Here is a 14,054-nt window from a genome sequence, read left to right on the forward strand (position 1 = left end):
CTCTCTCTCTCTCTCTCTCTCTCTCTCTCTCTCTCTGTCTCTCTCTCTCTGTCTCTCTCTCTCCCTCTCTCACTCACTCTCTTTCTCTCCCTCTCGTGACGTCGTCGACGTGCGGCAGGCCCCACTGTCATTACTCGCAGCTGTCTTAGTAATTAAGGTTACCTATCATAAACTTAACCTAATACAAGAGACGTAGTTTCCCAATGTCTAGACTAATCCTCGGGTAGTTCCCCGCAAACAATATTTACAGCTGTGTCTATAGTAAAATATTACAACTCTACTCTTAAAAATACTGCAACTCGCTCGTCTTAATCGTACCCTATAATAAATCTACTCTACTACAAAGCGACGTAGTTCCCCAATACCTGGACAGAATGTCGCGACATTGGAAGGTACTTCCCCACAAACAATATACATATATACACTGAAAAATTCCCGATACTACATTATTCAAGTCAATCGACAAGTTATTCAGTCGTTTCATATTAGTTTCTTATACTTAATAAATGAATCGACTCGCTGCCAAGTCGATGGTAGCTCGATTGTCCTCATTATTCAAGTTAATCGATCCACAATCGACCAGTTGTTTAGTCGTTTCATAATAGTTTTCATAATTTCAGTGGGAGAATCTACTAATCCTTGAGTCGATTGTGACTCAATTGTCCTCATTATTCAAGTCAATCGACCCACAATCAACTAGTTGTTTAGTCGTTTCATAATAGTTCTCATAATTCCAGTGGGCGAATCGACTGATCCTTGAGTCGATTATTACTCGATTGACTTCATATTATTCACTTATATGAAACGACTCAACAACTGGTCGATTGTGGGTCGATTGATGTGAATAATATGTGGGCAATCGAGTCACAATCGACTTTCTTCAAGTCGATCCTGGTCGGACCGTAAGCAGTCTTTCATAATCGACCACCCCATGAATCCTTCAAGTTTTGGTGCAATAAATTTTTGTCATTCGAAATTCACTAGCTATCGACTTCCTATGAAGTCGATTCATCTTTGATTCCATCAATAATCTGAGATCTGAATCGAACTACACTCGCATACGAATCGATACACTGATCAACTCGATTCTACAATCGACAGATTCGCCAGGGTTAAGTGAATCTTCCACTTATTCTAAGACAATTATGTCTAAAAATCAGAGAAAGAAGGTCAAATGCTCAGTAATTTTTACCAAAATTTAGGATAATTGTACTTTAATGAAGGCACATTTTCTGTCATTACAAGAAAATCAAGGTTCCGCAATTCAGAACTCTTGGGTTTTTTAAATAAAAGCTTGGGGTTCTTCAATCAAAAATATTTAGGTTCATAAATTAATCTACTCATGTGAAAAAACCATTTGTTGTTCAAAGTATATCACCTAATACCTCAATTAATGTTAAATGAATGTTCAATTATTGCAGAATTTTAACCATTCCAAAAGTTTATCGTTTCAGAAGGTCAAGGTGCTTAATTGAAGAACCCGACGGTGCTTGATTTTAAAACTTTATTACATATGAGTAATAATTAGATTTTTGTTACTGAATTGTAAGAATTCTTATACTGAAATTAAATGAATTCCATGAATTTCTTAAAATAAATAACTTGCTTCTGTGGCGGTTTGCTATCGATAATTTTTTACTCCAAATGATTTTATTATTCCATTCGTGATTATTTTCATTACGAAAATGAACAACAAATATTATAGACATTTTGGAATATTCCATGAGATATACTTTTTTTAATATTTTTTGTAAATGAAGAACAAGTGCAATCTGAAAATCCCATTAACTTCGAGGCAATACTCACACACAGGTATACCGCATAGATCGGCCTGGAGCTGCATCAGTAGATTATTTGTAGACATTTTTCCGTCGGCATGGAGTTTCGTTAACGGAAACCCGCAGTCTTTATTCATAGCTTCCAAAATATCCCTTGTCTGGAAACAGACAGCTTCCAACGAGGCTCGTATTATGTGCTGCTTGGTTGTAAATGCTGTGAGACCGCAAATAATTCTACAAATAACAGAAGTTAAAAATTGCAAATTGAAGGAGATTGAATTCTACATCGAAATATTTTCCTCTCGTTTTTTTAACCCAAATCAGAGCTCTCATTTATCATCTAGAAAGTCAATTAGTGTAACTGCTGATTAGTTAATATTTTTAGAATTAAATGATAAGAGTAGAATTTGCATATCACAATCTTGACCTTTTTCAATTACTTCCATTGATAGAAGATTTCTTATCAGCGTGCGTTAATGAAGATTCTTCATTAATAATTTTAAATTTGAAAGATAAATATATCATCTTTATCCCGTCAGCACTCGTGTTATATGATTTTCACTTGAAAAAATTTTCAGAGTGTAGGGAACATAGTAAAAAAATTGAGATTTTGGACTGAAATATTTTATTGCCTCAAGCAGCTATCCCTCTTTTCTCTGAGGCCAATAAAAATCATCTAGCATTATTCCATAATAATAATCGAATAAAATTTTTGATCGCCGATTTAAATTGTTTGCTTTTTTCGATGTATGCTATGAAAAGGTGAGGATAGGAATTGAATTGATAGGTGTTCATTATTCACAAAAATAAATCAATTTTTTTATTTTCCCTAGATATTGAATGAATGAAAATTCTGTTTTCGTGCTGATCACTTTTCTCTCCCTCTTTTCACTTTCTTCCATCAGAATTAGATCATAGAAAAAAAAAATATTGTTTTTTTTAATATTCAATAAAAAACGTTTTGAAATTTTCAACATTTAAAAATCGCTTTATTAAATTTATTTCTGATCTTCCTTCCCCACATCTTCCCTATTTCCTCTGAACAGAACGTTAATCTCCCTTCATTTGTTAAGAAGAAAGAACAATTTCAAAAATTTTGAAAAAACAGTGAAGAGTGGGGCAAAACAAATCAGCAGGCAAAGTGAAACAGTCGAAAAACGTCGGTTTGACGCAATTCAAGCAAAAAAAAATTGTCATTAACTATTTTTTCAATTTATTTATTTATTAGTGTGACATCCGTCGAAAATCCAATTAAATATTAATTTTCTTTAATTTCAAACGAAATAATATTTTAACTGAAAAACCGTTGAAATTTAGAATTCTCTCTCGTGTCGAATTTCTCTTTATTTTTGAAGGCCAAGAGCCAGCTGCAAATCGTAAATTTGTACGAAACATTTTCAAAACTACATTTTCTCCGAAAATCCGGTCGTAAAGTGATAGACATGGGTCATGCTCTTGTCCGGCCAAATGCGAACCAAGTGCACGCCCCAGCCTATCTCTATTGTCCTCCGATAGTTCGATGACGTGTCAGGGGAATTAGTACATTTGGGAAAACTTAAAATTTTTATTTCTTAGCATTGGGTCTGTTTTGCTTCACGTTCCAGACCGTCAGAAAACCGAAAATTGAGTTTCCAACTTTCTAAAAATTTATGAGGGGTTCGCTTGAGTTTCTCTCAGCAACAGGAAATAATAAATCTTGCTGACAATTTTAAAAAATGTTTAAAAATTGTTCTTTAAAGTTTACAAATTTTGTCTCATCCCGTTGGGAATATTTTAACAATCATTTTAATATAAAAATCTCTTCGTTATGATGATTCAAACCTATAGTTTTGAATCATCGTAACTCAAAAGAAGGATTAGCATCAATTTTAATAAATAATATTCCTGCTTCGGATTGAATCCATTTAATCAATTCGTCAATTTATTCAATTTTATTCGAGCATTAAGACTCGGGTTTTTCCCCCATCAATTCATGTAATGTTTTCCTTTGGTTATTAATTCTTGACTCAACCCGAATTATAATAAATATATGAATTTCGAGTTTTCCCTTTATCAGGATCAGTTGGGTTGAATCAAGAGCCAAAATTCATTCCATTTAATTAATTAGAAATAAACGAGAGATTAATTGTTAAGATAAATAGTTAAATTATACCTATTTCATTATATATATATTATTGTATTTTATTTTTATATAAACTTTAGAAATTAAAAGTAGTAATTGTTTAGAAAAATATTTTAACAGAAAAAGTCGAGGATTGTGGTAGGAGAAAATGGGACCTCCCGAAACAATCCTCACTGGTAATTTGGGGTTGGAAAAATCTGCCCACATTTTCAACGTCCGATGTGGAGGGGTCGGAGTTAGCCCTGAAACATTGAGACTGGAGTACGGGGTATGAAAAGTCGGGCCCCAAGGTCAGTGACCATTGGTCCCCGAATTTTCCCTCCTCGTATCTGAGGACACACCCTCAGACTTCGGGAGCAATACCACTTCCGCGTCGGTTTGCTTCTCAGTTCCACCGTGACTCTTCAAGTCAAAATTTCAGTCATCAAGACCTTCCTTGTCCTTCGAGACAAAATTTTATTTCTTTGTGTATTGTCCTTCGAGACAAAGGTATATTTCTTTTTGTGTTGTCCTTGTGACAAAAAGTGTGTGTGTTTAGTTAAGTTGGAAAATCCAGCATTGTGTACCAGTTGGGATTACCAGGAACCAACAATTGTAAGTTTGAAATTATAATCAATTTCGTTCGAAATATAGACTCTCCAGAGTCACTTTCAAGCTCAACATTTTTCTTTTTTTATTATTATTATTATTCTCCCCCATCTTCCTCAACAGTTCCTTGTAGGAATTTATTCAGAGTTGATTTTCCCAAACAAAGTAAACGTAAATTTTGTGGTAGTGTCTATTTACACGGTCCACGGTAAATTTTACCGTGGATATAGGGTATATTGTACCGTGGATATACGGTAATTTCTACCGTGGATATAAGGTAAGCAGTGGGGTACGTTAGGCCCATTTTTACCGTGGATAAATGGTAATTCTTACCGTGGATATAAGGTAAATCAGTGGTGTGCATCGGGCCCATTTTTACCGTGGCTATAGGGAAGATTTTCACCGTGGATATAAAGTAATTTTTTTTTACCGTGCATATAAGTGAGTGAATGGTGTGCAGTAGGTCCATTTTTTACCGTAGATGCAAGGAAGATTTTGCGGTGGATCGAAGGTAACGTGTATATAAAAGAGATGAGTGGTAAGTATTACGTAGGGAAATTGTCTCGTGGATCCAATTATATCGCGGATTTGAGCCGTTAAGGCTTCGAAGATCAGGGGAGCGATGACAAGGGTCAAACGAGAGAGGAAAACGCTGCAAAAACAGTGTGTTTGACACTCATCAAAATTTCAGATGTCAGACGGAAAAAAAAGATCTGAATCATCATAAGTGTCTCAAAATGGTCTAGATGCTTGAAAATTTCAAATACAATTTGTATCTGAAAACGCTTCAAACATTTTTTTTGTCGGAAAAATTTCACACATTTATTTTCAGATATTTTTTGCGTCTGAAATTCAGTTTTTTAGAAGTGATTCAGACATTTGACTCTTCAGACGTATTCTGCGTCAAACAGCTGACTCCATTCCAACACAAAAATTTCAGACAAATCTCCTGTCTGAATATATTTCGTTATTCATGATTTTATTAATCAATTACTGAATTGATAGTGACTGGATGAATTGATTTAAATTGACGAAGAATATATAGAGAATATGTATATTCGAAAACGAAATCCTTCATATTAGTAAAAATTATCAAGCTATTTTCTCTCTATTTCCATCCATGTTTGAAAAAAACAATAGAAATCATTGATTACAAAATTGAGTTAATTTCTATTCATCTTCATATTTATATTGGCGCTCAGTTGGCGCATGAGGTGCTCAGCACAGATCGACAAACCCACGCGTTGTGCTATATTGCTTGTACGAGAAGAACGGCCTTGAAAGAGGCGAATATGACGTTAGACGCTGCTCAAAACCGATAATATTCTCTAATTCCTTCTACCTACAGTCGATTGAGGAAAAAATTCTCGTTCGTTCCTTGTCTTGACGGTTTACATGAAAAGTGAGGTTAAGATCGATTGTTGTGGGGATAATTGTTCAGATAGAATACTATCAATGGTGGAGGGATACTTTTTTTTCGATGAAATGGGGGTAGAGAAGACTATCTTATAGTCCAGTCAAATTAGATTTTGTATATCGAAATTAACCAAAGGGCACCAAATTACATCAGTCGATAGCTAAAAGTGTAATTATTAATTTTTTAAAAAGTATATGCTCAAATTTGCCAGGGTGATTCACAATTTGTTATAAATAATTGGGTATTGGCGACAGGCCGTCTTCAATCCTAGATATCTTTAGTTAACCTCACCAGATGGAAAAAAAAATATTTCTTTGTAGCTGAGAAAATTTCCTATCGGGGGGAGTTGGGAACTTATAGCCCAAAATGTACCGTTAATTTATTATAAATTATAATAGCAATTTCGGAGCAGTCGACTCAACGCGTCAGCTGTTACCCTCCCTGCACCAGTGTCATGAGTCACGTGTTTGGCGCCATGCGCAACTTATTCAAACCTCCTGCTGCGCTCAACGCAATAGCCCTCAGCTGGGTTTTTGATGAATATCTCCGAATCTGTGGGTGGTAGCCAAATTTTCATTATAAACTTTTTTGTAGATCTTTATTTTCTCTATAAAAATGGTCTGTTTGGTGAGGAACTAGATTTAAGGTGAATTGGGAGGTTAGAGGATCGTCGGTGTGAAATAATGGTTGAGAGTCTTGACCTAATATCAACGTGCATTTATTCTCGAGTTCGAACCATGCTTTGTCAAATTTACAAAAACACCTTGTCACTTGTTGATCGTACTGAATTAAATTAATTGTCTATAGTTTTAGCACTGGGAGTCACTGGTTGAATGGTCAATAAATAACGTGATTTTCTTTTACTGAATTTCTATCGCCAAGTTAATAGACGCTAATGTACTGTGGTCTAAACAGAGTTGAATTCCATTCAAAACGTGCTATACGACAGACCGTGATGTACTGACTCGCGTTGATTTACGGTGACTCTACTAGACCTGAGCGTTGACCCGGAAAAGGCCGATGATTTTCGTAATTGGCCGAGCTGATCGACCTTGGTCTTGGAGAGGTTGAGTTACGTTTCAAACATGGTCTTAACAAAAATTTTGCTATTCAACGTTTTCGAGATATTCAATGAAAAATAAAAAATAGTCAAAGTAAAATTGAAAAATGTGCTACTGAATTGTCGGCGGACAATGTCGGCAATTATTATGGAAGATCCCTTTTTTTATATCTGAAATTTTACTAATTTTATAATTCCTCTGATGCAAATTGACAAGTCCAGGGGAACACTTTCCTATTTTTTGTTTTGTACCTTCAAAATTTTAATTTTGATGAGTTTTCATATTGTTTTCTCATAATTAAAAATCCGAATGCGCGCGAAATTTGCCATAAATTTGCGAAATTTATGAATATTCAAATTATAATAATTGTTTGATAGATCAAAGCGTGGCATTGTTGTTGAAGAAATGTTGAGAACTTTAAATATTATTATTTAATCACATTTTGATTTTCTCTTTTCATATATTTTGAATTTCTTATATTCTGTGAAACTAAATAGTTCTTCTCAAAAATATATTCATTGAATGTTCTATGCATGTCCGCTTTCATTGTATTTTGAACTCCTTAAGCCATGGGAGAATAAGGAAAAGCCGAATTTCTAGGAATTCTTTCGGAGTTCCTAGACAGTTGAAGGATTATCTTGAAACTTCTGGAGGTGTCTTGAATTTGTTTAATAATTCCAGAAACGCTTGAATTCTTTCGAAATTTCCAGAAGTTCTAGAAAGTTCTTGAATTCTCCCACAAATTCCACGAATGCATAAATTCTTTCCAAATTCACAGAACTGCTTCAACCTCTCAAAAATTCTAGAAACTTGAGAAATTCCGCCAGAAATCCTGAATTTAGTTGAATTTCTTAAAAATTTCAAGAAGCTCGAAGAATTTTCTCGAAATTTCTTGAATTCCTTCAAAAATTCGAGAAACCTGCATAATTCTTTGGAATTTTCCAGAAGTCTCTTCGATTCCTCCGAAACTTTCAAGAAAAATTTTTAAGAAAATTTTCAAGAAAAATTCTAGTGCTAGCACTGGAAAAGAGGAGCAAAGTGGCAGCCAGGGAAAAATTCCAGTGCTGGCACTGGAAATTTTATTGGTATTCCTGTGAATTTTTCGTGTACTTAGGTAAAATTTTCACAGGAACACCAATAAAATGTCCATTGCCAGCACTAGAATTTTTCCCTGGCCGTCACCCGCTTTTCCAGTACTAGTACTAGAATTTCTTTTGGAAATTTCTCTCCGTATGGAAGTCCTTGAATTGTTTCGAAATTTTTGGAAGTTTTGAGAATTCTCTATTTTTTAGTGTTTACTTCAATTCCCTCGGAATTCATGGAAATCTGGAAATTTTCAAAATTTCTTGGGAATTTTCGTAAACGGAAGCAATTCTTTCAAAAATTCTAGGTTTATCGAATTCCTTCTAGAGTTTTAGATGCTTGAAGAATTTTTTCAATATTTCTAGAATTATTTCTAAAATTTCTCTTCTCAAAGTTTCTAGAAACTCGCAAGATTTCTTCTGAAATTAGAAATTTCTTCAATTTCTTGGAAATTTTGAGAAGCTTCGAGAATTTTTTCGAGGTTTCTTCGATTTCTCCACAACTTTTAGAAATCTTCACATTGTTCAGAAATTTCTGGAAATTGTGAGAATTACTTTTTTCTATTGTGTTCTTCAATTCTGTCGGAATTCCTAGAAATTTGAACGATTATTTTGCACTTACTAGAAATGTCTCTAATTTATCCAGTAAATTATTCTCACCGATAAAAAATAATTATTCACTCACAAAAATATTTTGTTGTAATTGAAGGGCTCATGAAACCAGAAAAAAATCCAAGGTTGCAATATGGTCTCGGAATTTTAGAGGTCTAAATAAATTCAAGGATGGCAAAATTCAACTTTAATGAATATTTTGAATATTGTTAATTTTTCATTGAATATCTTGGAAACTTTGGTGAATAGCAAAATTTTTGTCAAAACCATTTTTATAGAGCAAATAAAGATCCACAAAAAAGTTTTGTTTGGTGAGGAACTAGTTTAGGGTGGATGTGGGATGAAAATGTGGAGGGAGATGTTGGGAAAATTATTTTAGGCGTTTTAGAAAATTATCACTATATTTGGCGTGGGATCGAACCACTTATCACAATTCGGTACACTCTTTGGTTTCAATTATTGTTGAATGTCTAATTTTCACTGATATTGTCCTTTTGCACCTTATCTCGTTGAGTCACTGTAATTTCTGAACTGAATCAATAAGTTGATGTACTGAACAAAAATACTGTTTGACTGAATACGCTAGCTCATTATCGTAACGATACTTGTTGGAATTCATGCCTGAATACAAAAATTAATTTCTTAGTTTAGTTAAACATTTTCTCTTTTCCACCCAAACACTCAGGGTGACATTTATGGCTTTTCTTAGAAAATAGAGACGTGAAGAAAAACAGTCCTCATGGTGAGTCACAAAGGAGAGGCTGAAGAAAATTGAAACAAGGGCCTTTTGTCAAATGGGTCCAGAGAGTGAAAACTCTCATGACTTTTAGTTAGTCGTCCTAGAGACTTCGTTGGAGAAAGATATACCTTCTGCGTGCGATCATTAAAGAGTTTTACTTTGAAGAATAAAACTAATGTGTTTTTATTGAGTATTCCTACACATAATCCAATAATACTTCTACACTACTACTGACTGACTCTTCCGGGTGCCGCGCTGACCTGTGTCCGTTGACCCGAAAGTTCACGGAGATTTTCGGAGATGGCCAAGTTAGTCGACCGTAACCATTTTGGAGATTTAGGCTGTATTTTGAACACCCCGGGGGCAATTCATCATCAGGGATGATGAATTAATGGTGATTTTAGTCCTGTTGATCTTCTGCATCATCGTCTGGAGGTTGCTCTGGAGGTGGTGGATCTGATGGCAGTAGGCAAAGCTTGGTGATTGGTCTGTCAAGCTCTGTGTAGATTGTTCTGATGTTTTCTATGATTGGTGATCCATCTGCCTGCCTTGGTACCTCTGCCTTTGCGGTTCTTATAGTTGCGACTCTCGTTAGCCCATCTGCTCCTGGGCGTGTCGCAATGACTCGTCCGATTGGCCATTGTGCTGGTGGATAGTTTTCGTCGATCATCAGCACCATGTCGCCANGAGTTAGCCCATCTGCTCCTAGGCGTGTCGCAATGACTCGTCCGATTGGCCATTGTGCTGGTGGATAGTTTTCGTCGATCATCAGCACCATGTCGCCAACCTTGATGTTCTCTTCTCGATGCGTCCACTTGTAGATTNTAGGGCTTGTCGTCTTGTTTTGGTGGCTCATTCATGGATCCTTTCGTTCACATACTCGTGATCAGGGGGAAGAAACTCGGCTAGATTGGCATAAATCTGAAAATACTCGCTCCATTCTGCCTCAATTATCCCCTTGTGCCCGTCTAGTTCTTCTAGGGTGAGGTCCTCTTCGGTTTCAACGTCCTGCGGGAGGTCATGATAGATCTCCATCAGAGTTTCTACCTTAAACGTTAATAGTCTTAATTGACCTTCCTGTTGCATGGTGAGNCTGTTGAGTTAGCTGCGTTACCAGGTTCCATCTCTGCAGTTTGCTGGGATTCTTGTCGATGATTGATGGCTCTGGAATCAGTTGAAGAGGCTCACCTATCAGGAAGTGTCCTGGGGTGAGTACTTGGAGATCGTCTGGGTCATCTGACATGGGACAGATTGGCCTGGAATTTAGGCAGGCCTCTATCTGGATCACGACACTGTTGAGTTCCTCAAATGTGAGTGTTGTTGTCCCCAAGACTCTTCTAAGGTGATATTTTGTTGATTTCACCGCTGCTTCCCACTTGCCTCCAAAATGGGGTGCTCGTGGTGGTGAAAAGCTCCATTGAGTCCCATTGGTGGCGAGAGCAGCCTGAACCTGCTGATTTTCTCTGGATGTTCGGTGGTAGATTTTCTCTAGGACTCCTGTTGCGCCCACGAAGGTAGTGGCATTGTCACTGTACATGACAGCTGGAATACCCCGCCTTCCGGTGAATCTCTTGTAGGCTCCGATGAAGGCGTCCGTTGTCTGCCTGGTGACTAGCTCTAGGTGAACTGCTGATGTGGTGAAGCACACAAAAACTGCAATGTGCACTGACCCTGGTTGTGCATTCGTTGGTCTCCATTTGAGGATGGCGAATGGTCCTGCATAGTCCACACCTGTGTGGAGAAATGCTCTTGCTGGTGAGATTCTCGTTGCTGGTAGTTGACCCATCTGTTGCTGGGCCTGTCTTCCTCGGTGTCTGGTGCAGATGGCACAGCGTTGAATATATGCTCTAACTGTGCCTCTGCCGCCGATTATCCAGTACCTTTGTCGGGTATAGGCCAAGGTGAGTTGAGTTCCTCCGTGGAGTGTTTTCCGGTGAGCTTCTTCGATGACTAGTGTGGTGAGGCGTGATTGGCGAGGCAAGATTATTGGGTGAATTTCGTCTGGATTTAACTGCGAGTTCTTGAGGCGTCCCCCAAGTCTCATGATCCTTTCGTTGTCTAGTGTGGGTGTCAGCTTGGCTAGTTGATGATTTCTCGGTAGTTGGTGATTTCTCTGGAGTACTCGAATGGCTGGCCCAAAGTATTGATGTTGTGTTATTTTTACCCAAAATAACCTCGCGTCGTTGAGTTCTCTTGTTGTCAAGACAGGTCTCGGGGGCGTTGGCTGCCTCCTGAATCTGTCGATAGCTCTGTTGATCGTAGCTGTTACGGCCAGCAATTTAGCCATCGTCTGATATCTGTTGAGTAACTCTGCAATTTCGTTGATTTTAATTGCAACTGGATGTGCTGGTGCTGGTTTTGCTTCTCTGGCCACTTCTGGGATGTCCATTGCTGGAGCGTCGATTGATGATTGTGGCCATTCTTCAGGATCCTGATTGATCCACTCAGGTCCTGACCACCACAGTTGATGATCTTCTAGCTGGCTCGGTGATATGCCTCTGGAGGCACAATCAGCTGGATTCTCCTTTCCACTGACATGTCTCCAGGTAGCATTCGGGAGAGTTTCCTGGATCTTGACGACCCTGTTGTGGACGAAGTCCTTCCATCTTGATGCGTGGCTCCTGATCCAAGCTAGTGCTACTGAAGAATCAGACCAGAGATAGGTGTCTACCTGGTTGAGTCGGAGCATTTTCTTCGTTGATGCCACTAGCTGAGTCAGTAGAAGAGCTGCTGTGAGCTCTAGTCGAGGGATGGTCATGCGCTTGAGTGGTGCTACCTTAGTCTTCGCGCATACCAGTACTGTTGATGTCGAGTCGTTGATGGTTTTGGTGCGAATATACACCACTGCACTCATGGCTACCGTTGAAGCGTCTGCAAATCCATGTATTTGGATGTTGAGTGTCTCTGTTGAAATTCTCAGCCATCTGGGTACAGTTACTCGGTCTAGGTCGTTGAGATTCTCTCGGAATGTCTTCCAGCGTTGAACGTACTCATCTGGAAGAGGATCATCCCATTTTAGTTTCAATCTCCAAAGATCTTGTAGGAGAATCTTTCCCTGGACAACTCGTGTGATAAATCCCAGTGGATCAAAAATCTAGGCTATTTCTGAAGAGACTACTCTCTTGGTGATTGTCGCCGTATTGAAATCCTTTGATTTGTACCGGAATGTGTCGGTTGATTGATGCCAACACAATCCAAGTACCTTGGTGACTGACTCCTCGAACTGGATAATTTCTTCGTCAGTTGATAGGCCCAACTCATGCAGAGCTTCTGGACAATTGCTGCTCCACTTCTGTAGAGAGAAGCCTCCTGCATGGCAAAGCCCTTGTAGTTGCGTTGCGATCTCCTTGAGACCGTCTTCTGTTTCTGCACCGCCGTAAATGTCGTCAACGTAACGACCTCTGGTGAGTGTCTCTACTGCTGCTGGGAAGCGGTGCCCTTCATCTTCTGCTAGTTGTTGAAGAACACGTAACGACAACCATGGAGAGCAATTTAGTCCATAGGTGACAGTCGTTAACTGGTAGGTGACTGGTTGATGATTCTCTTCGATCCGCAGTATTCTCTGAAGATCCCAGTCATCTTGGTGAACTCGTATTTGGCGGAACATCTTTACAATATCCGTGCCAAACACGAGCCTGTGCCTTCTCATCCAAGTCAGGATAACCATTGCATCGTTCTGTAATTTTTCACCAGAATACAGTATATCGTTAATTGACATACCTGATGAACTGGGGCTGGAGCCATTGAATACGACTCTCAGCTTCGTTGTGATGGCCTCCTCTCTCAGTACCCCGTGATGTGGTAGATAGTAAGCTNCTGAACTGGGGCTGGAGCCATTGAATACGACTCAGCTTCGTTGTGATGGCCTCCTCTCTCAGTACCCCGTGATGTGGTAGATAGTAAGCTGGCACGGGTTCTGGAGTCTCTGGTGCTATTCTCATGTGTCCCAGTGCTGCGTACTCGTTGATGAACTCTCTGTACAACTGGGAGTATGCTTGATCTGTGTTGAGTCGACTCACGATCGATTTGAGTTGACGTGCTGCTTAAAATTTCGATTCTCCGAGCGCTGCTGCTGAAGTTTTGAGGGGTAGTCTCACGATGTATCGCCCGGTGTTGTCTCTGCTATGACTTGCTCTAAAGTGCATCTCGCACTCGTACTCATCTGGTGAAAGCTCTGATGTTGATGATCTCTCGTTTGGCAGTTCTTCCTGGACCCAAAATTTCTGGAGAAGCTCTAGAAGTTGTTCATTCGAAGATTCTCGTACAGCTGATAGAGATACCTTTATTGAACAATTTGTGCATTCGATTGGTCCGGATAATATCCAACCGAATACTGTACGTTGGCCAACTACTCTCGATTGCTCTGACTTGACAACGTCATCCATGATGATCCGCCCATAGTTGTCAGTCCCTAGTATGACGTCGATTGGTCCAGGCCTGAGATAATGGGGATCGGCTAGCTGAAGATTCTGAAGTGAGCCGATCCTCGCTGATGAGCATGAAAATGACGGAATTATTGTGGTGAGCTTCTTTAGAATGTGGGCGTTGAGTTGCAGTTGATGAGTCCCACTGTTCGATTGTAGAGTGACTGAAACTATTCCTCTGGTGTATCCTGAATTAATTCCACCAATTCCCACTAGCTCCACTGTTGATGC

General features: G+C 38.6%; 1 protein-coding gene across 2 annotated transcripts in view; it reads right to left on the bottom strand.

Annotated features, from left to right (window-relative positions):
* Window positions 1-14,054, bottom strand: part of LOC107044403 (glycerol kinase) — a 107,078-nt gene that overhangs the window by 25,605 nt on the left and 67,419 nt on the right. For both annotated transcript variants that reach the window (XM_015266271.1, XM_015266270.1), the window contains one exon: window positions 1,807-2,012. In XM_015266271.1, coding sequence (XP_015121757.1) covers window positions 1,807-2,012 — 206 coding nt within the window. The remainder of the gene's footprint in view (window positions 1-1,806; window positions 2,013-14,054) is intronic.

Source organism: Diachasma alloeum, unplaced genomic scaffold (genome assembly GCF_001412515.2).
Source record: "Diachasma alloeum isolate Michigan unplaced genomic scaffold, Dall2.0 Dall_scaffold_00727, whole genome shotgun sequence".
NCBI classification, from domain to species: domain Eukaryota; kingdom Metazoa; phylum Arthropoda; class Insecta; order Hymenoptera; family Braconidae; genus Diachasma; species Diachasma alloeum.